Source organism: Oreochromis aureus, linkage group 1, assembly GCF_013358895.1.
Source record: "Oreochromis aureus strain Israel breed Guangdong linkage group 1, ZZ_aureus, whole genome shotgun sequence".
In the NCBI taxonomy this organism is placed as follows: Eukaryota; Metazoa; Chordata; class Actinopteri; order Cichliformes; family Cichlidae; genus Oreochromis; species Oreochromis aureus.
In genome coordinates, this window is record NC_052942.1 from 18,586,982 (window position 1) to 18,614,800 (window position 27,819).

Consider the following 27,819-nt stretch of genomic DNA (forward strand, 5'->3'; position numbering starts at 1 on the left):
GAATTCTATCCAGCCTCCAAACTCCCCATATCTGATTGAACAATGGAGTCTCCACCCCACCATCCAAAATGCCCACAGGATGTGCTGCCGTTAGATGCAGTCTCAGACACCTACTAGCACCACCCCAGAGGTTCCAACTGCTGGGAGCTGTTTTTGTGACAGCTGCTGTGCACAATATGAATCAGTGGGTGAGGCTGGGGGTTGGTGTATATCCCAATATATCTTTTCCAAAGCCTGTCTGGACGATGCCTGACAAAATATTCCTATTTTTTCGGTTAAGTAGAGTTCGCTTCCTGCTTTGACACACCAATCATGCATTACGACACACTTTAGCTCTCTCTGCAACTGCTTGAGAAGTAGCTGAAAAACAATTTTATTTTGCAGAGATGTTCAGAATGGAAAACTTGCTATGTTGGGGTTTTCTTTCCTTCTTTCTTTCTTTTTTTTTGCTTCCAGCAGTTTATGTACTGAGCTCTTGACAGAAATTTGACAGCTTGGTTCAGATGGAACTTTTGCCTTGCAGATACAAACATCATCTTTCAAATCAGCTGATGGCTGGACAAAGACCTGGCTTACATGCATGAGAAGAAAGTTTTCTTTTCACGAATGGTGAAGTAAACATCACCTTTGGCAGCATTAACACTCACATCTAAAGTATGTTTTTTAGAGCCAACTAAGTCGTTAAGCACTTAATTAAGCTAGAAAATTAAACATTCATTGTAGATTTATTTCTCTTTAATGTCCTCAATTAGAAGTAGATCTGGACCTTTCCTTGCCAACATACAGTGGCTTGTAAAAGTATTCGTCCCCCTTGAACTTTTCCAAACTTTGTCACATTACAGCCACAAACATGAATCAATTTGATTGGAATTCCAGGTGAAAGACCAATACAAAGTGGTGTACACGTGAGAAGTGGAACGAAAATCATACATGATTCCAAACATTTTTTACAAATAAATAACTGAAAAGTGGGGTGTGCGTAATTATTCAGCCCCCTGAGTCAATACTTTGTAGGACCACCTTTTGCTGCAATTCTCCTCCTTGTCTGAGCTCACCACAATATTAAGTAATCCACAGTATTCAGAATACGTTACTCTCATTGACTAACGTAACGGAATACGTTACAAAATACATTTCGGGGCATCTATTCTGTAATCTGTAGTGGAATACATTTTAAAAGTAACCTTCCCAACACTATGTGCAACAATAGTAAAAAACAAAACAAAACATAATAATAAAGAAAATAATTAACTCATGTATCATAACTCAACTGTGCCAGAGCAATAAAAACATCAGAAAAACTTCCAAACATGTCAAAAGATTATGAAAAGAAGATCTGAAAAACACTTGAAACATATTTACATATCTGATTTGATACAGGATTAGGTTCATATTGTCCAGTGTCATGTCATATTGATTCTAATGCTGTGAGACAGTGCTGTCACTCTGTGGGACACTTCACAAATCGGTTCTTCTGTGCTGTAAAACAGAGGTGCACATTACACTTTGTATGCATCACTGGTGTATCTGTGCACCCAGGTACCCTTCATCTTCCCTTGTTCGATTCCATTTTACTTATATAGCGCAAAATCACAACCTTTATTGCCTCAAGCTGCTTTATATTGAAAGGTAAAGACCCTAAAATAATAAAGAGAAAACCCCAAGAATCAGATGGCCCCCAGTGGGAAAGTATGTGGTGACAGAGGAAAGGAAAAACTCCCTTTTGACAGGAAGAAACCTCCAGCAGAACCAGGGTCAGGGAGGGGCAGCCATCTGCCCCGACAGATTGGGTTGTCATATTTTGTTGGCCAGAGTGATGCATTGTCCAAGAGGAGATCTTGATTTGAGATGGGAGCTGTGGACCTGCTTCTTCTTCTTCATCATCTACTTCTTCTTCTTCTTCTTCTTCTTCTCCTCATACTTTCGAGATATACCACCATTGGTTTGATCTCTCTTCTTGTTTTCTTTTTTGGATTTTCACAGACTTTGTGCAATTTGGGATTTGGGACCATGTTTTCACTTGCGTCTACACCTGGAAGCTTCCCAATGTAAACCTCAAAATTGTGTTGAATGTCATCTGATCTTTTTGTGATTCAGCGCTATATAATTACATTAGAATAGAATAGAATTGAACTGAATTGTTCCAGCAACATTTGAAATGTGCACAAATACATGACATTCTCCCACAGGAAATATCCCTTGTCGCACCATATTGCTCTGAGGCAACGAAAATGGAAAATTAGAAACCTTCATAAAACCTGACAAAAACCCTTTCTACAACTTCATACAGTCACTTATTTAAAGTATTTTTTATTTACAGTTCAATTACAAAATATTCTTATGTTCTTGTCAAACCATGTGGTCATGTGACCATGTGTCAGAAAAGGATGCCCCACCATCAAATCATGCTCGATAGTCACTCCCACAACTTACTGGACTGAAATTTGATTCTTTTTCAAACACTCTGGTTGGTTGGCATTGTTTAAGTTCATATGTACTGAGCATGAGTCTTTAAAATCTCCTTGCCCAGGGCAACACTGTGCTGCTCTAAACACCTTTTCTTTACGATAAGAACAAGTTTATTGATCTTTGGCCACCTTGCCAGACTTTTAGTCAGAATTCTGTCATAGGCATGGTCCCTGTGTTTTGAGTTTTATAAAGTTTATGGTTCCTTTGGGGTTTTCTACTTTAGTTCTTGTTACTTTTGAATTCTTGGTTCTGTCTACATCTTCAGTATTGATTTACCTAATTTTTTGTGTTTCAGTCTAGTGTATCCCCCCAGTACCCTTGTTAAGTCTTTGCCCCCCACCCCCATTTGTTACTTCCTGCTTTATTTTGGTACTCCTTTGTCTCTTGTGCTTTGTTGAACTTTATTTCCTCCTTGTCTCATTACCTAGATTCTCTTCACCTGTGTTTCATTTCCCCCAGCTGTGTTCACTTTTTCTAATTGCTCTCTTGTGTGTATATAGAGGTGTTTTTCTCTCAGTCCTTCTCACAGTGTCTTATTTTACTTCTGTATGTTTTTGCTGCTAGAATTGTTAGAGTCGTTTATGTTGTGATATTTTTTGTTGGGTTTTTGGACTTTTCTGTCAGTTTAAATAAAGGCATCTTTTCAGTTTATCCTGTTGCCTTAATAGTCCATGTTTGGGTCCTCCTCCATGACAGCTACACTAAGAATAATACAGAAACAAATTGAAAATGTATCTAAAGGGTAGGCTTTTCTTTTTTCTTTACAAAAAATGTGTTTTCTATATATCTACTTCTTGAAATGCCTCCACTAGGGTGAGTATTTATTCCTTCATTTTTTCCACAATATTTCTGTATATCTGTTTCAAAGTTAAAAAACAGAAGAAGGATACTAAATACTGAATAAATAAAGGAGAACTATTTGAGTCACTGCAGAGAAGACACCAATTGGGTACAACTAAAAGAGTTTAAAAAAGGACAGAAAGACAAAAAAGAATAAAAGTAATGGAACAATTTGAGAAAGTTGGTGGCAGAAGAGTGGGAAGCAAATTGTGAAACTACCTGATACGAGACACATAAGACTGCATACGGGAACTATTAGGAAATTAGAGGTGGGAATAAGACAAGGAGAGGAAGTGTAAAAAAAAAAACCAAAAAAAAAAACTGCACAAACAAATAAAACAAAAAGTAACTTAAAGACAGACAGGGAGCCCCAGAATGCAGTGACAAAGGAAAGTTAGAAGAAACAGTGTAAATTATTTAAAAAAAAAAATGTATAACAAAAAAACGAAATCGTAAGGAATCCAAAGAAGCAGATTTTAACCAAATATGAAAACCAAAAATAATACATAGCCTGCAGTTATGCCAGCTTTAGCCAATGACTTCACCATGGAAGGAAGTACAGAACTGCTTTAAACTTCTGGCTGGGTTTGTATCTTGGACTCAAGCATGTAAATGCCCCCGAGGATTTTTCTTTCTTTTTTTTTTCCCAGTGCAAGTAATGAGTCACTTTTGGCCATTTTCACTTCAGCTCACTTCCAAGAATATTTTGGTATTGTCAGCTGTGATGACTGCCATCATATTCTCTCCAAATAAAGGAGCAGGTTAGCTGGTATTCCTTAGCTGTTGACAAGGAAGGTTAATTTAATGATTATCAAGAAGGGGCAGCAGTTTTTGGTTATCACGTGCAATGTTTTTATTTTTGGAAAACCACCCATGTTTTAGTAACACATCAACAGGAATTTATGTAATTAGTGCACAAAGTCAGAAACAAAAGTTAATCTGGAGTTCCCCTTAAGGTGAATATCTGAGAATAAATAGTTCATGTTCATAGGTGCTGAAACATTAAGATAAATGACGCGTGCACACACGTGCACACCTACCAACACTGCACAGACAGATAGCATTGTATTAAAAACAACGGAGGCGGCACTCAACCTGGCTAAGAGATTTGAGGTTTTGATTAAAACAAGGCAATTTGTCATTGTCAGACTAAAGGGAAGGGAGAGAGTGGTGTTATGAAAATGTCATTAAATCTCTGTAGTTTTGATGAATTATTGATTTGATATGAATCTAGGTGGTGGAGTTTTGCTGTGTTTTTTGTTCAACCAATTAATGGCATTGCTGGTCCCCATAGCAAAAACGCTGTTTAGGCTGTGTGCAAGGCAGGAGAAGCTTTTTCAATATTGGTATTTGGCCCTGAAAATATCTCAGCCTTTTGCTGCTATTTATTGGTTTTGCTCCAAAGGATTTATTACACTTTTAATAATAGCCTGAAAGCACAAACAGCCCCCACCCCACAACCACTTTGTGTCTCGAATTAGACACGAAGTCATGAAAAAATTATTGTTGCTGCTGATGGTTGCTCAGTCCCCGATGAAATATTTGTAAGAATGAAATCTACAGCAGCGCTTCTCCTTCAGGCTCAGACCTAAAAGAATCATATACTGCAATTAAATTAGTTTAATCTCTAGATATTTTAAAGGCTTGTTTGAATCTGTATTCATTGCATATAAATGTTGTCGCATATGTTCTATAAACAACAAAAGCTGAGAAAACCAGACTCTGTTAAATTAAGATCTCTGGGCTTCAGGAGGTTGGTTAATCGCATCTTCAGTATTTTACAAATGGTCTCAGCTTCAAAGTGCTGTTTTACTAAATTCAAATTTATTATTTTATATTAGATAAATGTGGTTTAATAATCAACATACGTGAGAGAATTAGATACACATAACAAACGTGAACAATGCAGTGCTCACACTCCCTGGACACTTCATTAGATATCCCAGTCTGTTATTTGGTTAGATCCCCTTTTGCCCTTTAGAACTGCTTTAATTCTTCATGACACAGATTCAACAAGGTGCTCGAATCATTCCTCAGAGATTTTTGTCCATATTGATATGACAGCATCACACAGTTGCTGCAGATTTGTCAGCTACACATCCATGATGCAAATCTTTCATTCTACCATTTTCCAGTCTGCTCTACTGGATTGAGATCTGGTGACTGTGGAACACAGTGAACTCATTGTCATGTCCAAAAAAACAGTATGAGATGATTTGAGCTTTGTGACATGGTGTTTTATCCTGCTGGAAGCCACCATTAGAAACATGATAAACAATACGCAGCCTGTGGCATTTAAACAATGCTCAGTTGGTGCTAAGGGACCCAAAGTGTGCCAAGTAAATATCCTCCACAGCATTACAACATCGTCATCAGCCTGAATTTTATGATACAAGGCAGAGTGGCTCCATGCTTTTGTGATGTTCTGACCCAACTACCTGAATGTGGCTCCAGAAATCAAGACTCATCAGACCAGAAAGCATTTTTCCAATCTTCTTTTGTAGAATTTTAGTAAGTGTGTGTGAACTGGCCCTGTTCTTATCTGACAGGAGTTGCACCCAGTGTGGTCTTCTGCTGGTGTAGCCCATCTTTAAGGTTTATTTTATTGTGCAGAGAACAGAGATGGTATTCTGCATATAACAGTTGGTTATTCTAGTTACTGTTACCTTCCTATCAACTTGAAGCAGTCTGGCCATTCTCCTCTGACCTCTGAGCCAGAAAACTGCTGCTCACTGAATATTTTCTCTTTTTCTGACCATTCTCTGTAAACCCTGGAGATGGTTGTGTGGGGAAATCCCAGTAGATTAGCGGTTTCTGAAATACTCAGACAGCCTGTCTAGCACCAACAACCATGCCATGTACAAAGTCACTTAAACCTTTCTTCCCCATTGTGATGCTCAGTTTGAACTTCAGCACGTCATCTTGACTATCGCTACATGGCTAAATTGTAATGAATTTCTGCCATGTGATTGGCTGATTAGATATTTGCTTAAACCATTTGAGCAGCAGGTGTACCTAATTAATATCTAATTACATAAATAAATTAAATCAAAGGAAGAGTGGACTTCTACATGTTTACTTACTCATAGTTACGAGGTATAAATAATAATGTTGTATGTGAAGCTTTAATAGTGTAATAGTTGAGTATTTAGTCTTTAGCAGCTGTCCTTCTGTGATTGTTAACTGCATGTTAATTTATTTAGTATTTTGAAGTTTGTCTTTTCATTTATTTGATAAATCCAGAGAGTTCGGTACAAAGTGGAGGAGAGCTGCTCAATGACCATGTATTCGAGAAGGGGTGTCTACATTTCAGCAGTCCTGTACTTATTTCTGGATGGACTCTTAAGTAATGACAAACAAGACATCTAAACAGCTATAGGGAAATTATAGGGTCCTTATATTTTTTTTGATACTGACACACGTTTCACATTTTAGCTCTAACTTAGTTAAATGTATTTGTGTTGGTAACTGCATTAACAGTTGGGGAAATAAAGCTATTTTTATATGCAGTCTCTTTTTTTTATAGGCAGTGTAATTGAATAGCTCACTCAAAAGCTGTTTCCCAGACAGGTGCTGACTATTCCTTCATTATTTGAGCATAAATTAAGCCGTTAAGAGGTCTGCAGATGATTTAAAGTGTGTTTATTTGTATCTGGGAGGTGTTTCTGTTAATCAACATGTGGTCAGAGGAGACCTCAGTGCAAGTAAAACTGTCCCTATTTAGACTGCAGGAACAACACAAATCCATTAGAGAGAGAAAGCAGAAAAATTTGGAGTGGCCAAATCAGCAATTTAGCATATTTTGAGGAAAAAAATATGTTGGTGATCAGAGCAACATGAAAAAGCCTAGAAAGCCACAGAAAACAACAGTGATGGACGATCACAGGATCTTTTCTATGGTAAGGAGAACATCCTCCAGAGTATGTACGGCATTTTTCAAGTCTGTCATAAAAGAAAATACAGAAAGTTCACAAAACTAATGACTGCTCTCCTAAACAGAAAAGCCAGATCAGACTTTCCAAAAAGACAGCTACAAAAGCTGAAAATAGGGGGGCTGTTTAATAATGGCTGTAATTCCTTAGCCCCTCAAACTGAAGCTGAGAGTCTGCACTTTAAACTTTTAAATTATGCCGTTCAATAATATATAGACCTAACTGCACTAAGTGTATTTCTTTAAATGCACTGAAGGTACTTTGAGTTATCTGATTAAAGGGTTACACTTCCAGTTTTGAGTGAAACTGCTTTTTCCCCTGTGGAAGCTTCTTTGAATAGAAGCAAATGAATGCGATGTAATGATATTCCTGTATCACTTAAGTCGCAGATGTGCATGCCCACACAGTAATCAGAAATCCTGAGGATGGATCAGATTTCTGTGCGTAACAGTATCCCTGCTTCTTTTTGAGAAAACTGGTACACACATTCTGCTTTCCCCAAACCAGCTCAGACGTGTAAAACGAGCACAGCAAGTTTTGAAAAGCTGCCTACAGAATCGGCTGCTTTGTTTGCATCAACCATACTGCTGATGCAAACAGAGCTCCCATGTCTACTGATTTTCTTTAAAGTGTGTTGATTTTTCCGTACCAGCAGCAAAATTCACACATAACATTTATTATTAGTATTATCATTACTACTACTAATGATGGTTAGACAGCCTTCAGAAGTCTGGAAATCATATTGTCTGGATTAAAAGTGGCCTCATGTTTTTTTAAACCAACAATTGCACACTCAGTTAAGTTAATTTAATTGTTTAACTATAACTATCCTATACTTGTGGATTGGGGCTTTGCCAGGATTTTTTTAAATGAGGTGTTACAGATTTAGTATTCAAAAAACAGAATTGCAGAAAAAAAAGAGTACTTAGATTTTTTTTATTTAAATAATTATTGTATTAAAAAAATGCCCAGATTGTATAAAGTAAACATGCTCCTTTTCAGAATCATATATATGATACCATTGAGCATCATTTTTAAATAAATACATTAAAGAGTGAACATCTCTTTAATGTTGCAGCTGCTGATGATTTTAATTGCTTATTGGTAGGTAGCTTGATCTATAACTATGCAATTAATCTTCGTCTTGTGTTAGCTTTCTGTTATCATCTCTTATGTTAACGGGTCGGCTTTGACCCGTGTATTAAATCAGCTATAAAATACACTAAAAACAATAAGTTATCATCCAATTTGTTTCTCATCTCTTGGTTACCTTGTTAGGCTTCCTTATCCATGAAAATGTTGGTTTTAATACTTTTGGTGTGCGCCTCTGGGTCTTTTTTTGTCACAATACCCCTCGATTTCAATTAAAAAAATAGTAAAATTAACCTCAAGTGAATCATATTAATAAATAAAAGGTTTTTGTGTTACCTGACTATTATTGAGGGCTATAGGACACATCTCTTAAATAAATCTGTTTTATTGATTTTTTCATTTTAATATTAATAACTAAAATGACATCTATGGTGTTACGGGTCAATTTCGACCCATAGATATTTACATCAAGAAAAGCCAAAAAAAGTTTTTTTTCAGCAGCAGACCTTTAATATAAACTAAAAAACAAAGAAAAGTCCACTCCTCCTTTGTTTTGGTTATAGTCATGGGTAATTGTGGGCTTTTTATCACTTCCTGATGATACAGCTGTGTCTTTGTGAAGTTTCCTTTGTGAAGTTCTTGTCCGAGGTCATATCTGGTAAAAAAAAAATAAAATAAAATATCACAACTGATATTGTGACCCTGCAGTCCAGTGGTCATATTGAGGACCACACATTTTCACTGGTTCTTCTCAGGGGTGCCACTCACAGCTTTGACTGTGTAAATCTGTAGAATCCAGGAATAGTTGCTTTTGGCATCACAGACTTCCCAGATTTTTCTGTGGTATATCCCTGGCTTACTGGGTATGTATTGCCAGAAGGGGCATTTTCCTCAAAAAGTGGACAAGACGTTCATCCACTGTCACCTCTGGCCCTGGGATGAACATCAGCAGAAGAAGCTGCACCCATCTCTCCCAGACATCCCTGATGGGAGCAAGCTTGTCAGACCTCGGTCTGGTCCCTCTGTTGTCAAATCTGAGGACTCTTGAATCAAAATGATATCAAATGTGTGAAGTGACATTGTTGCCTGGAAAATATTTCTGCCTGTCGATGCGTCCCATAGACTATCAGTGGCCTCATTGCAGCATCTGTACACTCCAGCAAGAAGAAGAACACCAATGAAAGCATCCAGGTATTCCTCATAACTATCTTTCCATATGTCGCCATGGACTTTTTTTTTCCTTCAAGGTTCATCATAGTTATAATGATCCTTTTTAGTGACAATGGCATAAATAGCTCAAAACATCTCTTGAAGTCACTGACTTTGGTCAGAGCAAACCTTGTGATTCCAGGGGTCATTTTGATGACATTTGCAGCAGCTGCCCTGCTATGTACATCATGATGTACTGAGCTCCAAAAGATCTTACCCTTTTTGGACCTGAATCTTTCAGCAGGAGTAGCTTCAACACCAGCGACCTCCTCCTCTGATCAGATGTGTCTGTGTCTTCTGGATGATAGTCCACATTGTCTTCCTCCTTAGAAACCTGCCCATCTGAATTGCTATGTTGCTCGTTGTCCTCTCCTTCATTTTCACCAAAAATATGATCCAGAACTTGGCTCACTGTAAGTCTTCTTCTCATTTTTGTATGCTGCAAATTGTAAATGTGCACTCTGGAAGTCAAATGGCCACTCAAATGAGTGAATTCACCTCACATGTCTTGACATGCCCGTCTTTGTTTTGTTTTGTTTTTGTGCAGGTATACTGGAAAAACACGCAAAATAAGAATCCCCTAAAGCTCATATGATTAGGAGAGGAGCTTGCTGTCAGTGTTTTAGCTGACAGTGCACTTATGATTTCAGTTTTGGCTCTAATTATTGCTTTATACTCATAATATTATAACTGGGTCGAAACCGACCCTAACAACACAAAGGTCATAAGTTCAACTAGGGCATTTTATAATTTAGTGAAAAGATTTTTTTTTGTTTTATTTTGTAGAAATAGAGGTTCCTGACAAAGTCAAAAAGCCTTGATACAATAAACAAATGTATGTGATTTTTTTATGCATTTGAAATTTAAAATGGGTCGGTGCCGACCCTAACACGAGAGGAAGGTTAATCTTAAAAAAACAACAACAACAAAAGCACAAGGCAACATAACATGTGAATGTTTAAAAAAAGAGCATGTACATTAAACAAGTACTTAAGTAAATGTATTCAGTTACATTCTTACTGCTCCTACCCATGCTTTCATCTAATGTTATTGGGGGACTAACAAAGCTCTAGTCCAGTGGTTTTAGTGTGATGGGTTCATCCGCATAAATGTCAGAGCCATGGTTTGCAGCACAATATCGCACTGTAATGAGATTATGAGTGTTGTACACTTCACCTGTCAGTGGTTTTAATGTTGTAGGTGTGTGTGTGTGTGTGTGTATATCCAATACACGCTTCTCATATAGGTGGTGTACTGTACGCTCCTTTGCAGCATGACATCTGCCACACGGCTGACCTGAGTGCTACGCTGTCACTTGCTGTCCACCTCCAAACCCAGCATCCACTTGTTGCCTCTGAGTCAACCTTCCTCTAGGGCACAGGTGTCGAACTCCAGGCCTCGGGGGCCGGTGTCCTGCAGGTTTTAGATGTGTCCCTGGTCCAACGCAGCTGATTTAAATGGCTAAATTACCTCCTCAGCATGTCCTGAAGTTCTCCAGAGGCCTGGTAATGAACTAATCATTTGATTCAGGTGTGTTGAAACAGGGTGAGATCTAAAACCTGCAGGACACCGGCCCTTGAGGCCTGGAGTTCGACACCCCCGCTCTAGGGGCAAACTTGGTATATGTCCTTAACCCCTGCTGTGCTGTGTTTTGTGCTCCCTTGAATAGAAACAAAGTCAGAGCAAACTTTGCTCAGTCACATGTCTTCACTGACTGAATATATATTTTGAGTGCTAAGCATTTTGAAGTCTAGTATTAAAATGTAGCTGAAAAAAATATATATATATATTTGACCCACAAGTCACCAAATCATTGTTCAGTGGATGACACATTGCTCTAACTGCTGTCAGGAAAGCTGCCGTATAAAACACGCCGCCTGATGCCCACAGGATTTTTTTTAATAAGACACAAGATCTTGTCTCCTGTCTGCATTTGACTCAAATGCAAGAAAATCTAGTCTACTGTGGCTCAAGTATTCGATTTTGGACAAGAGAGGTTCAAATTGTAGACATCATTGGTCCACCATGTAAAAAAAAAAAGGGGGGGGGGGGCGGATATCAGAAGTTTTTTAGGTCAATAAAAACCTTAAACAGTTAATAGCCTTAATTCAAGAAATACTAGGGTCACTCACCCCATTGACAGGATAGGTCTTCCAGTCCAGTTCTCCCAGTACTGTTGTGGTGTCCAACAGAACCACTAGATAGGGCAGAGTGGTGGGAAAAAAAAAAGAAAAGGTCTCGTAAAATGAAGGAGAAAAGTTAGAAGTGAAAGAACAACAGCATAGGCGCAAAGAATGACAGGATAGAGCAAAAGAGAAAGAGAGCGAGTGTGTGTGAGAGGTTGGACGGTGAATTTAAAAAGAAGAGAAATGGAGGTGACAAAACAGGAAGAGAGCAGACAATAGTTATCAAGCTGTCAATGAGGAGCTGACAGAAGTGTAAGGCCCTTATCAAATTCAACCACCTATGAAATAACAGCTCTTAGGAAAGTCCCGCGCAACACCAACACAAATCTGCTCTCTACCTCGCTGAAGTCTGGAAAAATTAGTACTCTCCTTCTCAGAGGTCAGAGCCAAAGAGGAATAAAGGGGACAGGTGGAAGTAATATCAAACTTTATTTAACTCAACAAAACAATAATTAAGATTAAAACTGTAATAGTTAAAAAACTACTTCATAAGATATATAGCCATTGTGGGATCATTTATGAATTGTTCAGTAACATATGATATAACATTATCATACTTCATTACGTTTTAAGTGTGATGATCTACTCCACCCTGCTTTCCTCATCTGCTGGTATTGGGAAGGTGGTGTGGCTTGTTTGCAATCAGCCAATACCTGGGTCCAATGTCCCAGGGCTCTATAAAAGCCCTCAGAGCTCAGCTGCTGGGTGGCTCTCCTCTGTGAAACACCTTTTTGGTGCTTTCCAGTTTGGTTTTGTACACCAAACAACATTGCATACACCAGGGATGTCAAACATTTTGCACTGTGGGCCACATACTTTGATGTTCAGTGGGCCAGACAAGTGAAACTCACCTTTGTGTCAGTGCAACAATGTTTAACGACACATTTATTCCCTGAGATATCTTATTATGAGTGAAAGAAGTGCAGTTTCAACAGCATGTCAGTTTGTCTACATGATAAAGAAATGTTCCTGTAATAACTGGAAAAACATCTGTCAGCCTGATTCTTTGGGCTGAAATAATAAAAAAATTACTGTGTAAAATTACAGGAAAAGTTCTATTAGCTCATTGGACAGACGGTCCTGTAATCATAAGTTGTTGTTTATTAACAAAAAACATCCTGTTTTGTTTTGGGTTTTTTTGTTTTTTGTTTTTTTTTGGTTTGTTGGTTTTACTGTGGATTCATTGTAAAAAAAAATAAATAAATAAAATAATTTCAAAAAATTCTCGAGTAAATAGTGAAAAATCAGGAACTTTTATGCCATTTACTTGTTCATCTGTTGTTTTGTGTAGTATTACTGGGTTTGATGGAAGTATTTATCTGTGAAATGCTGTAAAACTTAAACAATACAGTTAAAAGTCTAAAACTTTTTATCATCCTTGTTCCAAAGCCCACCAGTGGGCTGGATTGGAGTCTTTGCTGGGACGCTTCTGACCCTCAAGCCTTATGTTTGACCCTCCTGGCACACACCATTTCTTCACCCATGGACTCATTTGGACTACTGATTGCTGATTACACAGGTCCTTTCTCGGTTTAATTAATTTAAAATACTTTTTTTCTTAACATGGCATTCGTGTCTTTGCCTCCCGGTTTATGACTTGAGCTTGATAGAACAACACCCCTGACAGTATAAGAGTAATGCTGGTGTGTTGAAGCTGGGATGATGTATGTGGTAATTGTAGTGAATGGATTAGTAACCTCTTCATGCACCTCCTTGTTTAAAAAATGCAGAATTTGTGCAGAAGTTGTGAACATGTTAAAAATCTGAAGAGATTTGGTGCTTGATAAGGCAAGTGGCGAGATCCCCATGATTTCACGCTGAGAGGCACTCACATTCACTTCACAGTGTGCTTCCATACTTCCAATGCGGTGCACATTAACTTCTTCTTTGGCAATATTTGGCAATGTTCACAGGTGTAATGTATTCAGTGACGGTGACCCATAGCAGCACGGAGAGCTCTTGCTATAAAAATAGCGCGGTAAAACAGGAACAACATTTTATCCCATTTCTGCAAGTCTTTACAACAGTCCCCCCCCCCTCCAGTCAAGAGCATTAATCAATTAAATCCCATCTATGGCTGTGACATCACCTCCGTGAGTGCATAGTCACAGCGCGTACCCACAGGCACACTCACTCTCTATTGTGAGTGAAAAAGAAAGAGATAAAGCCCACCTCCGACACAGTGTGTTTGTTCATTTAGCTGTGATCACATGCAAAAATGTTAGCAGTGGTATGACGTCAGGTCAGTCCCTTTGCTCCTTTGCACATCCATTATGGAGTCACGCCAAGAGTTTATGCTCTAATAGCTAATCTGACTCAGCCACCATTTGAAAAGACAAAAGCACGGAGCAGTCTGATTTCAGCATTAGTGTTAGTGGTGGTGTTTTTGCATGAGCATGTTAACAACTGTTTATTTGTGTGAATCCACGGCTGCATTGTGTATACAAATGTAGCAATCCCTCGCTGTCTGCACTCTGGTCACGGCTCAGGCATGAAGAGAGCCATTATCTGGCCCTTGCTAAGCCCCCTGAGCCAATTTGATATGATGAATGTGCAATTTCCTTTGTCTCCACACAGCCAGTTAATTACAATCTCTATCAATAAAGTATGTCCCACTTCAGTGGTCGACATTATAGACCAAAGAGTCACATCTTCAGACGACCTGTCACTCTAGTGCACGGCAGACTTTGCCAAATCTGGACTAATTTAATGGGGTTGTGACTGTTTTGAGAACAAGTTAGATAACCAGGGTAGATACACTTTGAGGGAGACTTAATGAACCACTTTAGTATTTACAGAGACTTCATTTAGCCTTGATTCCCAGCTGGTAATTAAGGTCTGAATTATAATAAGGTGGCCTTGCCTCTGTTCAAAAGGAGGACATAGAGAGATGTAGGGAGGGAGCCTGTGAGACAGACCGAGGGAGACAGAAAGATATTGATTTGGACCAAATTAGAACAGTCTTTGATGATCGTGAGCAATGTTCCACGGCACGTTTGGCAGCACAAAATTTTCCAGTAACTCTCTTCTCTGTCCCAAAAAGTTGATTCTGTTCAGCTGGACGTAGCGTTTTCAGTGGGAGAAACGTTTCGTCACTCATCCAAGTGACTTCTTCAGTCTCAGCTGACTGCAGTCCCTTCTCTGTCTGTCTCTCCTTCTGTTACACATATACATAAAGCCAAGCACACACACAAACATACATGCATAGTAATGTGGGAATGAAACTATTAACTTCCACAACTATCTTTTGAGCCAGGAAATAATGGTCCAAGACCACAGTGGAGGCAATTTGATACACCGTTTTTGTTTTTCGCGCAAGCACACACACACACACACACACACACACACCCAATTACACTGGTAATCACTTATCAGGAGTCCAAATCACATTAGTTTTGTCTGTGCATTGCTTTAGAAGCATAATAACCTGAAGCTGTTTTTTTTTGTTGTTAAAAAAGGGTTCTGCACTATCGGATTATTGTAGAGGCACACTTTGGGAGATGTACGGTGTGGATCTGCAAAGCTTTTGGACAAATCTCACTGCAACATAATGAAAGGGTTTGATGGCTTACAAGAGCTGTCCCTATTTCAAGGCAGGCTGTTTTGAGTATGTTCTGTAATTTTAAGCATTGCGTTGATTGGTTACATTTCCTCTCATCGGCCAATGAAACCTTTGCAACTGGAACTGCCATTCCTGTGACCAGCTATTCATACCAAGGTAAAGGGCTGTATATCATCAGACAGGAAATTCAACAATATTCTCCTTCTGAAATCAGAAACATGCTCTAATATTTCTGTATGCTGTAACGCTTTTTTATGCCATAGCAGATGGTCTGAACAGGATCAAAAGTGTGATCGGGGACTTCTGCTTCTAACTGTAAAACAGTATCCTGTGTAATGATCTCCTGTGTCCTTCCTTTACCCCAGACATGTTGGGTGTCTGCACATTACAAGAGTTAGGCTGCTGGTGCTATGTTGCAAGCTGTTTCATCTCAGAGGTTTCCTGCGGAGTTCAGAAGTGCCATGGGGCTGTTTTTCCGAGAGTCGGTCCTTGTTTTAAAAAGGTGATGTGATCCACATTCCTTTCAGTGGTTTCCCAGTCTTTCACTAATCTACAGGTGACAGTAACGCAACAAGACACGCCTAATGATGACAAAGGCAGGGGAGAAGAACACTTCAAGCTCATGAATTTTTGAAAGAGGCTTTGCAATTGCTTGATAAGTAAGGAAATACACATTTACCATTTTCTCACTTAACTGTCTGGACCTTCCTTTGAAGATTTCCATTTACAAGAATATCATCCTAAACTTTTATGTTGTAAAGAACTAAAGAACCTCTGTTGCTTAGCCTTCTTTGACCTCTGATTCTTGTTGTCTAGTAAGTGCGCAGACCAGAAGGGTTTGGAGTTTTTTGTTTTTGAAAGCCTAATGCAGGGACAAACTGTGTTTTAAGTAGTAGTTTGCAGAATATGTCTGTGCATATGTATGTGTGTGTGTGTGTGTGTGTCCTCGCAGATGGTTCATTAACACTATCTAGACACTGAGTAGTCAGGATCCCTAAATATTTAAGGATATGGATATAAGGTATAAGGAGGCTAAGGATACTCACACAAGGCTGAGCTCCACCAGGGTGACAGCCAGTTCTATAAGGACCCCTGGCTTTTTTTAAAGTTTCCTGGATGTGGTTAGAGAAAGCCACTGGGAAAAAATGAATCATTATTTTCTATGAGACGATAATAAAAGTGGACAGCAGCATCTAATTCATCTGACTCTGAGCACAGATGATGCAGGTTCCTAATACTGAAAAAGTCATTCCAGTGTCTGCCTAAATGTTACTGCTGATCAGATGAAATGATCCCATAGAACAGACAATGTGTCAGATACCTCCTTCATAAAATACAAAGCAGATGAGTGGATAAATAAAAAAAGAGTTTTTAATTTGGTGAATATTTCATTGGCAGTAATTGTACCAGATGCTAGTTCAATAAATGATTTGTGTACGAGCCATTTATCAAGGAAGCACATTTGCTTTGTTTTTTGAGAAATTTTGCATTTTTATTTTGATTGATCCGAGGAAAAAAGGGCAAAAAACTGAACTCAAACTCCTGGACTCATTGTCTAATCATAGTTTAACCAACACAGGTAAACACAATGTTTGCCTGTCACACCATGGATCTCTTCACAAGCTGAAATCCTGGCTCCGTTGCAGCTTGGCCTTTTGGCCTTTTCTTGTTATGTTAGGTTTAACACTTGTTTGAAAGCTTTTAATCTGCTATGTTTAGGGACAACAAAATTCTATACAATTCAATGTTTTTGTACATTTTTATAAAGTGCCCCGAGGCAGCTGCTGCTGTGACTTGGCAGTAAAAAAAATAAAATGTAACTGAATTGAACTAAACTGAAAATCATGCCTCACAGTAAAATAAATAGAATGTAAAAGTATATATAATCTTAAAAAGAAGCAGCAGTGACGATATTAGAAAGTTTTTACTAATTGTACTGTGTGATGTGCAGTGTGTACATGTGTGTAATCGCATACAGTAGAATCAGTGCTTTCACAAGGAGATGTGTGATGGAGGCATGGGGCTCCTCAGTCTTTTAGGTGGTTTGTGTTGCCCTTCATCCACCACACAGCAGAGGCTCATACAGGAAGTGGGTTGAATGTTTTTAGTGCCACAAACTGTGTTTATGTCTGGGGGGTCTGGTTCACCTTCACCGTGCAGTTATTGTTGTTGTGTTATTCTATTTATTCCATTTTATTCTATTTGTTATTTTAATGCTGGCCTTGGAAACTGATTCAATTATTTCATTTTTTTAACATGTTGAATCACCACCTAACGATCTGTCTGTCTAATTCCTTATGATCATCAGCTGGACAAATGCTACACTACACAGTGGCACAGCTGGTAGAATGGTTGTGACGGTGAGATTGTTCAGCTCAGGGCAGTAGGCTGTCTCCCCTATAAGCACTATTACTGTGTTTCCAACTAACATTATAATGGCACGAATGGGGTTACAGTCATGGGTCAAAAGTTTGGAGAGCATTGGGCTCACCATGTAACCCTGTGAAGTACCCTTTACTTAGAATAGAGTGAAAGAGGTTGGTCAGAGACAAAGTTTATGATGCAGGTTTTTGCAGTTTGCTGACCAGTTTCTGAAGAATGATGGTGTTTGATGCAGCTCTCTGAAGTCCACATAACGGGTTTCATCTTTTAGTTGAGGATGAGATGAGAGGTAGGCAAAGTTATGGGTATCTAGCTTAGTGGTAGAAGATGCTTCTGATTTGTGACAGCGCACGCATCTCAAGAGATGTTCCTCACCTGGCATTAAGACCAATGTTGGGTCCTCATAGGGTGGGGTATTCAGTTGAGGAGACTTGCTGGTCTGGTCTGTCAAATGGGGAAAGAACTGAAAAGTGTCAGACAGCTTGCAGTCATCACTGGGTGGTCTTTTTGTCCATCAGTTCATACTTAAAACCTTTCCATATGCTGTGGGACGGTTTGTTGTTAAAGTAGTTCACAATGTGCTCATGTCGCTTTGAAGTTTTCCCCATGATTCAGGCTTGTTTGTCACTTTATCTGACATCTGCATCCCGCTCCCTGAGTGGTATCCTCACACTGCTGTTTATCCATGGCCTCAGGATAGGAAACACCTAAGAGGTGTTTTTATGTTAACACATTTTCTGTGCAAAAGTTTATGTAACTAGGGACTTAACCAGCATGCACCTCTAGGCCTGATTCTTCTGCAAACAAATCCCACTCTGTGTTATCAAAATCGTGTTGCAACACTGAGGTGGCTTCCCCAGGCTGCACTTGTAGCGTCCTGATAGCTGTTTTTTTTGGAAGGGGGGGTTGATTCATTATCTTTAAGCTGGAGTCAGACTTAGGTTAATGTGGTCTAGGTGTAAATAAGACATCGCTTTTAATGTTATTTGAGTAGAATAGACTTTGGGTCTTGTCCCCTTTTGTTGGAAAGTTGACATTTCAGTGGATGACCAGCATCATTAGTACCATCATATAGCTTTTTCGGTGTTAGCTTAGCATTAGCATGCAGAGGAATACTGCCATGGCTGTCACCGTCATGAATTCAGGTGAGTTCAGGTGCAGAAAAAATGTTCTGCACCTGAACATAAGAACTCCCAGTCCAGGCAGCTGTGTTTTTCACTGTTCCTCAAGTCCCTCATCTGGTCTGCTCTGTAAACAAAACTAGCATCTAGCTCTATGGCTGCGCCACTTCTGTAATGACTGTCACACTGTGCAGCATTATTCTCAGTTGCATCTCATTCTTGTTTACAATAGAACAGGAACTACAAGGAGCAGGCTCAGAAGCGCCAGTTTAAACAGGTTCACCCAGTCATGGGCATTATATGTCCCCCACGGCACATCTGGCCCTTTGGTTGTCCCTGACCATCCATGTGAGGTCAATGGAAAATTAGGATTCACATGTAAATAAGTATAAATCATATAGTTTGTCCCATTTGAACCACCAAACACTCTTTGATAAACTCCTCCTCACAGAATTGCTCACTTCATTGCTTTGGTTCTGAAGGCGATATTTTTTGAAATTTACATATGTTTATGCAAGCAAATGCAGCTTCAGTATAAATGCATTGTAACAGATGTTTATAGAAGTTGTGAGATTGCTAGTCCCTGAAAGATGTCAGCTCACATTAAAAAAGGAAAAAAAAGAAGAACAAGAAGAAGAAAGTTTGATACAGAATGTTGAATTTTAACAAGACATGGACTTACACGTAAAGACAGAGGTAAAGCTGTGTGCTTAGTTAGTTTGTGAACAGCAGATTGCTGTGTTTAACGATGAGACTAAACACGCAGAGAAAAGTGGGAATCTCAATCTTTTTTAGCAAATCTGCAGAAGCAACAAGAACTTTTTACTAAGCTTTACACATCTAGGGATGGAGCAGTCAAGTCCAGATTTGTCATTTCCTGCAAAATCCCCAAAAAACATCTCTTGGGGAGTTTCTCAAAGTGTGTTTGTTAGATTCTGATGCATTACTATGCTGAAAAAGGATGCATTCGAGAATATGGCTCTTTCCTGGTGAACCAATAATAATACTACTACTAATAATAATAAGGACAGAGGACATTGCAGGAATTTTGGAGTTTGAAGGCCTTTACTCACAGGAGAAGTAATATCCGTGTGAATATTTCATTAATACTTCATTAAAAATATTTTTCAGGCTCAACTATTCTTAATTCAGCCGTTCCCCCTGACTGTGTAGTTTCGCTGGATGAATATGCACCTTTCATTTCTTTGAACCAAGCTAAATATTTTTGCATGTGAATAAACAGATCTTACCAATCAAACCACTGCATTTGACAAGTGTAGCTCAAAGTGTATCTCAAAGACACACCAGTACTGAATACACAATCATATAGAAATAGTAAAATAATACTATTTTACCTCAGACACACAGCTAGACACTGCTCCAGGTCAATTGGCTCTCCAAAATTATTTCTCTGACTCCTCAAATGTGGTCCCAGCTCTGTTAACAAGAGCTAAATCTGCTCCACAGACATACTGAAATATGTACGAAAGCAGTCGGGGTACAGCTTAAACTCCTGGATCAAACCATGAAATTCTTCCTGCTGCTGCCTTCTCTTGAGAACTGCATGAACCCAAAATCTCTGTTTCACCCTTTTCTTGTTTAGAAACATCAGGACCAGCTCATCATGGCCTGATGTTGACTTTAATTTTTTCATAAAGTTTTGTTTGAGGATGAATTTTCCACAAAAATGCAACACGTTCAGTGTGTATATACGTCATCTAACAAGTTCGCATCTGAAAAATGTTAAATTGCTTGTCACTTTTATGCAAGAGTGTGTAATGGCCTTTAGTTTACCTTGAATATCTACGACACACAACCCACATATCTTTGTACTTGGGATAGTGAAAGAGTTTGAGAATATGAAGGAGCTGGCACAGTTAAAGTAGACCCTCTGTCTCCTTAGCAGTAAGTAGTTCTTTGTTGTTAAGGCTAGCTGCACTCGAATGGACAATCCAGCTGTTAGCCGTAATGTTCGGGTTTGTAAAGCACTTTATAATTGAGAACGGTGTGGAGGAGTGACTTTTTGAGTCACTAGATTGATAAGCTGGAGTGCAACACAATCACAGCTGATCCAATCCAAACATCCATCAGTATGTCTGCAGGCAAAAAAGAAAATCTCCAAATTGGAATCTCCTTTTCTTAAATTTGGACTTTGCTTTTCCTCACTTCTAATATTACGTCCAATCAGTGACATGATGTGAGGAAAAAAATTTTCTCCAAAACGTGTGGTATCTCTTCCTCAGAGCCTCTGTTTTTTGGGGGGGATGTTTTTGTCCATCACACACATCGACCTATTTTTCCTGCTAATATGCTGATTCCATTCATGATAATGCTTTGGTGAGAAACACAGTATGTCTGTGGTGTGATGTGCATGTAGTAACCTGTTATGTTATAAACCATTTGGATGTGTTTGGGGAAAAAAGAGAATATTTTATTTCATAAAATAGTGCTGATCCCATCAGCTGATTGCCCGACCAGAGGAGGAGAAATCAGAGTTTCTGACTTGAGCTTGTCGGTCCGGTGAACCACTTGAGTCACCTGACTCAAACAGACCCTCCTCCACACAGTCCTCATTCATAAAGTGCTTTACAAAGCCAAACATTAGAGCTAACAGGTGATGGAAACAAGTATTTCAGTGCAGCTAGCCAAACAACAAAGTGCCACTTACTGCTAAAAGAGAGACAGTGAAAGTGGACAGTATATCCTCAGTTTCTTAACATAAAGCTCATTGTTACGTCCAATACAAAAGTGATCCTCTTACAATGCTATCTAGTTTAGTCCATTTGTTTTTCCCTGAATTATTAGTTCTGTTATTATTTTCTGTTATTATTTAGGTAACATAAACTAATGTAAGTCTATTGATTGCAGCCAAACAACCAACCCAGTGATGTCAACTTCTGTACTGACACAAGATGGTACTAAATGTGTTCTAAAAACTTTCACGTTCAACATTTATTTCTTAAATTCAGCTTCACAGACAGTTTAAATCTATGTAAGTTTTTGAGGGCTCCTTGGTGTAAATTAGCCTCTGAACATGTAGCATTTCATGTCCTCTTTAAAGAGTATATGGCAGGGATTGATTTCTCAATGGATGCAACATCATGCTTGGATAGGCTGGTTATGAAATAGACAGCCATCAGTTTTAACACCTGCCAGTTTGTCCCGGGTCTGACTGGGAACAATGCTGCACTGTTAAAGCAAGTGCAAAATAAAAGTGTATGAAATGATCCCAGAGCTAAAATTCATAATTTTGCATTTTAATATACATCAGGGCTAAAAATTAACCATGTTGTTTAACTAAATTAGTTAACTTCCCCAATGCAAACGCACTGAATTATATATAATTTATTTCACATTTGGAGGAGTATGAGAATGCACATGGTGACATAGGCTACCACACAGCTATCAGTTTGCTCAGCCTTGGCAAATTTCTAAAAAGAGTTGAAATTCTCAGGTTTGTAAAAAGAAAGGTTAAGTTTTTGATGTTATTGCGCTTCCATATTAACCTCAGATATTGAACCTGACTTTAATCACTTGTTCATACCCAAAACAGACTGAATTTGTCTCACCAAAGAAAACACGACTGAGAAAGATGACATAATTAATTAAAGGAGTAACACTTTGTATAAAGGTAAAAATATTTGAAATTCAGCAAGAACATGCACAATTGTTTTTGTTGTGCATGTTGATTAAATAGTGATAAAATGCGGGTCTTTTGCCTCTGCCTAGTTCATATTTTAATTGGCTAATTGTAATATTTATTCTCATCAGTAACAGTTTATAAAGAGATAAAATTAATATTAATATTGGGCAGAATTGAGTTCAGCTTATTTGTGCAGCCCTACAAAACAGTCCCAGTTTTTCATGTGGCCCCTTGAGGAAAATTAATTTCCCACCCCTCGGTTACCCTAGCCCACTTCCCTCACTTTTCTTCGTGGTCGTGCCACTTCATTAGTGGGACAGTTATTCCTGTGGAGAATGGTGTGCACAACATCTTCAGCAGGATAAAAACTGCGTCAAATACAAGGTCCATGTCATAGTCTCTGATAGATAGTAGAAAGATGGTAATTGACACGTCATATGTAATGAAAGCTGCTATTTTGTTAATGAACAATAGATTAAGAGAACTTAAAATATGAGGGTGACAGCAGGAGAGAGCTGAACACCCGCATCTGTATAAGCCACCATCAACACCATTGCAATTCTCTTTACCCATTTTTTCTCTGCTCTATGGACCCCTTTGTGGGAAAGGGCACAGATGGTCTTTTTTTTATTGTTAGTTGTCATTAGAATAATTATACTGATGTTTTAATTAAAGCAAGCATGACTATAAAGACTTATCTGTGATAACACTACATAACAGTGCACCATACCCTTCATGTGGACCCCAATGAAGTATAACAGGAATGACAACTTGTCTGTGTTATGTGCAACTCTCCTAGTATAATCCTCACCAAACCACCTCAGGGAAACAGACACTTTTTTTGGAGCTTCCAGTCTTCCCAGCGGATACCTGGGCAAAGAGTTCCTGTTCCATCCACAGGTTGCTCTTTACAAATGTAGATATGTATATTAAAAAATAAATAAATCTAGATTTTTGTTAGATAAAAGCAGACAAATACAATCCCAATAAAATCTTTTACTCTCTGCATGGAGTGTTTACCTGACAAATGTAATTTGCCAGTAGAAGTCAGACTACAAAGAGAAACAGCTTCTGGTGAAAATCCTATCCTTTAGAGATTCTGCATGTTCATCTGCATTCATTTGTCGTAGAAATGAGCCTATAAGCAGGCTATATGGGCTTAGGTTTAGCAGTATGTCATGTAGTAAAGTGAGTGTGTCATGCAGTCTGAAAGACTGCAGACTGATTCTACTTCATGTACCAGATGAGCAATTTTAATTTAAGTCAGCGGGCGACATGCGAGTCTGGGATCCACTTCTTCTCAACACTTCCATGGCTGAACTGCTGTCCACAGGAATCTAATAAAAGCAAGACTCTAGACTCTAAACTGAAACTGACAAAAGAAAGACTCCAAGGAATGAATTAGATACTTTACTGGAAACACAAACATGTCAGGCTCACTTGCTTACAAACTACAGTTATTTAAGGTTACTCACAAGTTGGAGAGCCTCTCATTAGCTAAGAACAAGCCTAACCTATTATGTTACAAAAGAGCCTTGTTTTGACCAGCACATCAGCTGTGTAGTTTTGCACCACAGTGTGGATGTCTGTGCTGAATTCCCACTCCTATACATTATAATGTAAAAATGCTGCTTCCATATTACCGCTTATTCTTGTGAGAACGCTGACTTTACAGAAATGCCGTATAAGAGCCTCGTTTAAAAGGTTCTCTTTTCAAAATAAGCAGATTGAAATTATTTATGAACAATTAAGTTTAAACGGTAATTTACCACCCCCTTTAACAATATTCAATATATTTTATAGAAAATAAATATATTTTTTGGCTCAAATAAAACCCCCACAGACACTATCTCCTGACTCTCATTTTCTTTTTTTCTATGAGGGCATAAACATGCGATTCACATTCAGAAAACTCACTCAGACACATTGCACCGTCTAACATAGATGAGCTTGTTCACACTACATTTAAGCACCTCACGATGTCATTTTTTCAAGTTTCCCCTGTGTGCATCCCCTCTTCTTTAAGCCTGTCACCACCACAGGCAGACAGACATCCTGTGGGGAAAAATGAGTGTGTGCCCACACACACACAGACACACACACACTCCCACAAAAGACAGAAAAATGTAGTGAAGGAGACTTTGACATTTGGCTAGTGAAGCTCCTGTCATCTTTGAAAACGTGTATCCTACACATTAAACATTCAGGAAGGAATATTAAACTGACCTCTTTGCAAACGTGCAAAGAGGAAGATGTCAAGAACAGATTGCATTAGGGCAACCATTTACCCATGTGACTTGCAAGCACAACGAAGGAGAAATAACACTATTATTTCCTGTCTTTCTCAAACATATGCAACTGCACACTGATGTCAGCATGACTTGAAAATGAATCCTGAAATATGGAGAGCTATTCTGATGAAGCTACTGTCAACCACTGGCCCAGCATAATAAGATTCACCTGCCTTAGAGGAATCCTCTTCGCAATATAAGGGGCTGCCATTTACAGTAGCACTGAGTGGTTCCTATAGCTGTGGTGATGTTTCTGTGCACTTGGATTTTAGAGGTGAATAAGATGTCATTTTGGCTCAAGGAGCTTCAGCCTGTAGACCAAGCAGCAGACAGCCTCTATGGTGTGAATCTGTTTCTTTGTTTTTTCCATTTGAACTCTGTGACTTTTGGTGTGTTGTGTATTATGAAACTGAAATGCATGTGCAGTGCTGATTCTTTTTAAACCTGTGCCTTTCCACTGAAATGACTGTATTTTGAGTGTTTATAAAATTTCACATTAACAATAGTATCATTTTAAGTCAAATGATCTGAAAAACTTCCTGACTTAATGTTGTCTTTGGATGATGTTTGCTGTAAGCAATACAGGATCATTAATTAGGACAAAACACAAACGTACTGAAACCAAGACTGACATCTATGGGTCCAGCCGACAAAATGAAAATCTCAAATGCATTTTCAGGTTGCAAATGCAGAGTGCACTTTAAGATCTGTCAAACACTAATGTTGTTGTTATTGTTTGACAAATGCTGAAGCTGACTTAAGAGAGAAAATTCGACAAATCACAAATAAAAAGCAAAACCGTCAGCCTTTAATAGGTGAACAAATTATTAACTTGTTTCGTTAAATATTCATCATGCACATGTTCTCAAATGTTGAAAAAGGCTGTACTTGGAAGCTTTGCGTTTTGCGTGTGAGCGTGCGTGTTGTGTTTTTGTTTGAGGAGACTAATTTGGTGCATCCACCCTTGTTCTAAGTGTGTGGTCATTGTGACGCCCTTTACTCACCTTGATTTGAGGTTCCCGGGTCCGAGAGGATACTTTTAAGCAAGAACAAAAACACGCAGTATTTCCCACCGGAGCTCATCGTTGAGTCAGACAAGTGCGCTCAGAAGTGAAACGTTGGACAGACTCCTAAACAGATCTCCCCGCTGAAAAGGTAAGGTTTGTATCATAAAGGAGGATAGTGAAATCCGCCCCAGTATCCAGACTCAGGCGGTCACAGTCGCATCCACGGGAGTTCGTTCTTATTTTTTCTTTCTTTTTCCTTTTTTCTTTCTTTCTGTTTTTTTAGGCACGCATACCGGACATCTCCGTGTGAGCACGGGCAGACGAGCGATGTACACCGCCAGTCATTGTGCGCAAAACCCCGACAACTTAAGCTGCAGTAACTTAAATGATAACACTACTTAATTCGATGAGTATTGATCTTTGAACCTCAAAACACGCACAGGTTAACGTTTGCAAGCGCACAAAACGACAAAAGTGTCCAAAAGCGAAGTTCCCCGACGACTGTGTGTGTGGCAAAGTGTGTGGGCAGCGCTTGTTAGTCAGTGTTTTCATCCCCAAGCGAGAGAAGAAAAAAGGAACAATCCCGGACGCTTCACTTGCAGCCGGTGCATCCCCTGTTTTGTTTCTGTATCACTGCGTGTATCTCGCGCTCTCTCTCCCTCCTCTCAGGATAGGAGGGATGCTCTGGCGCAGGCTGAGGATCTGATTTTTTGTACCACAACCAGAGATTCAGCTGCCAAGTCCTTGCAAGCAAATATAACTTGTTCTTTGTGATATGTGACCTCATTTCTCACTTTGCATCATGTAAAATGCGTCATTTCCATCGGCTTCTGCTGTGGTATTGATTCCATGGGACGTTAGGGGATATAGAGGGAAATATGAAGCCATTAATAGACTAGTGTATCAATTCTGTGCTGTGATGTAGGTTATACCTGCATTGGATTATGTTGTTGGAATAGTAATGTGTCTGGGGCAGTTTCTATTTATGGTGGCAGGGAGGAAGGAAAGCAGACAGATATGGTTTAAGTTAATACAGAGTATGATGGGCTGAATGTGCACTCAAACAGACACACACATAGATCTTGCAGTGGGTGTCTTATTAGAAATGAACCAAATTAATGATTTACAGTTACACTGTAAGCGTTGGATAAAACATGTGTTGAGAAGACTTTAATCTCGATTCCAAAGACCCATCCTGATTAATGGCCTGTGAGCCTCAAGCTGTAACACAATAGTGGAAACAACTGTTAGAGTCTGCAGACAGAGGGATGATATAATCACGTATGGACTCCAAAGTTACAGGTCAGCTAAGGGAGAGTAAAGGTACTTGTATCTGGGACCTTTCAGTGGAGTTTGCATATTCTCCCTGTATCATTTTTCTGGGTACTCCACCTTCCCATCACAGTCCAAAGACATGCATGCTGTTAGATTAACTGGCAGTTCTAAACTGACTGTGAGTGTGAATGTCTGTCTGTCTCTCATATTAGCCCTGCGATAGATCGACAACCTGTCCATGATTACTGAGACTAACTTGGGTAAATCTAACTGTTATGACCCAAAGCAACTTCAAGGCTTTATGTGTTAACACATAAAGCCTTTGTTTTTTTTTAATCAGGTTGTTAATCAGGAAAAAGGGCAACTAAATGAAACCAGAATGGAGAACATCTGCTGTCAGTGGTTTCTTGTTTAAGAGACTGCATTTACTTTTAATTAAAGTTCTAGATAATTTAGCCAATTTTAAGTAGAAAAAAATGTTAACTGTCAAATTAACTTTTTTAACCTCCCTTTCTTTAACTGCAACTTTGTTTTTTATAACAAATATAGATTGAAGAGAAGTTAAAGTCTTGATTTTCAATATCCACCTGTTATTTTAAATATTCTGATAAAGTATTTCTGATTGCAGTCCCTTTTAATGAAGGACTTGGTGCTCATTGGTTCTTTGGCTCTGACTCACGTGGTTACCTAGTGTAACATCACCTGGTTTCAGCACTAATGATGCAGCAGTGGTGTAAACAACAGCCAGTAAAACAGTTTGCTTCTGTAATTATTATTTTTTTGCTTTTCTTGGTTCATTATAAAGTCTAA

At 38.9% G+C, this 27,819-nt stretch overlaps 1 protein-coding gene across 2 annotated transcripts in view; it reads right to left on the reverse strand.

The window, feature by feature from the left end:
* LOC116324275 (ephrin type-A receptor 6-like) overlaps positions 1-25,865 on the reverse strand; it is a 74,468-nt gene extending 48,603 nt beyond the window's left edge. Inside the window, exons 1-3 of one of the 2 annotated variants that reach the window (XM_039609604.1) lie at positions 25,732-25,858; positions 18,048-18,116; positions 11,675-11,739 (exon numbers count right to left, since the gene is read on the reverse strand). In XM_039609604.1, coding sequence (XP_039465538.1) covers positions 11,675-11,739; positions 18,048-18,116; positions 25,732-25,810 — 213 coding nt within the window. In that variant the 5' untranslated portion in view covers positions 25,811-25,858. Of the gene's footprint in view, positions 1-11,674; positions 11,740-18,047; positions 18,117-25,731 lie in introns of both variants that reach the window. The other variant, XM_039609608.1, reaches the window with a different exon arrangement.
* Positions 25,866-27,819: the final 1,954 nt, after the last annotated feature.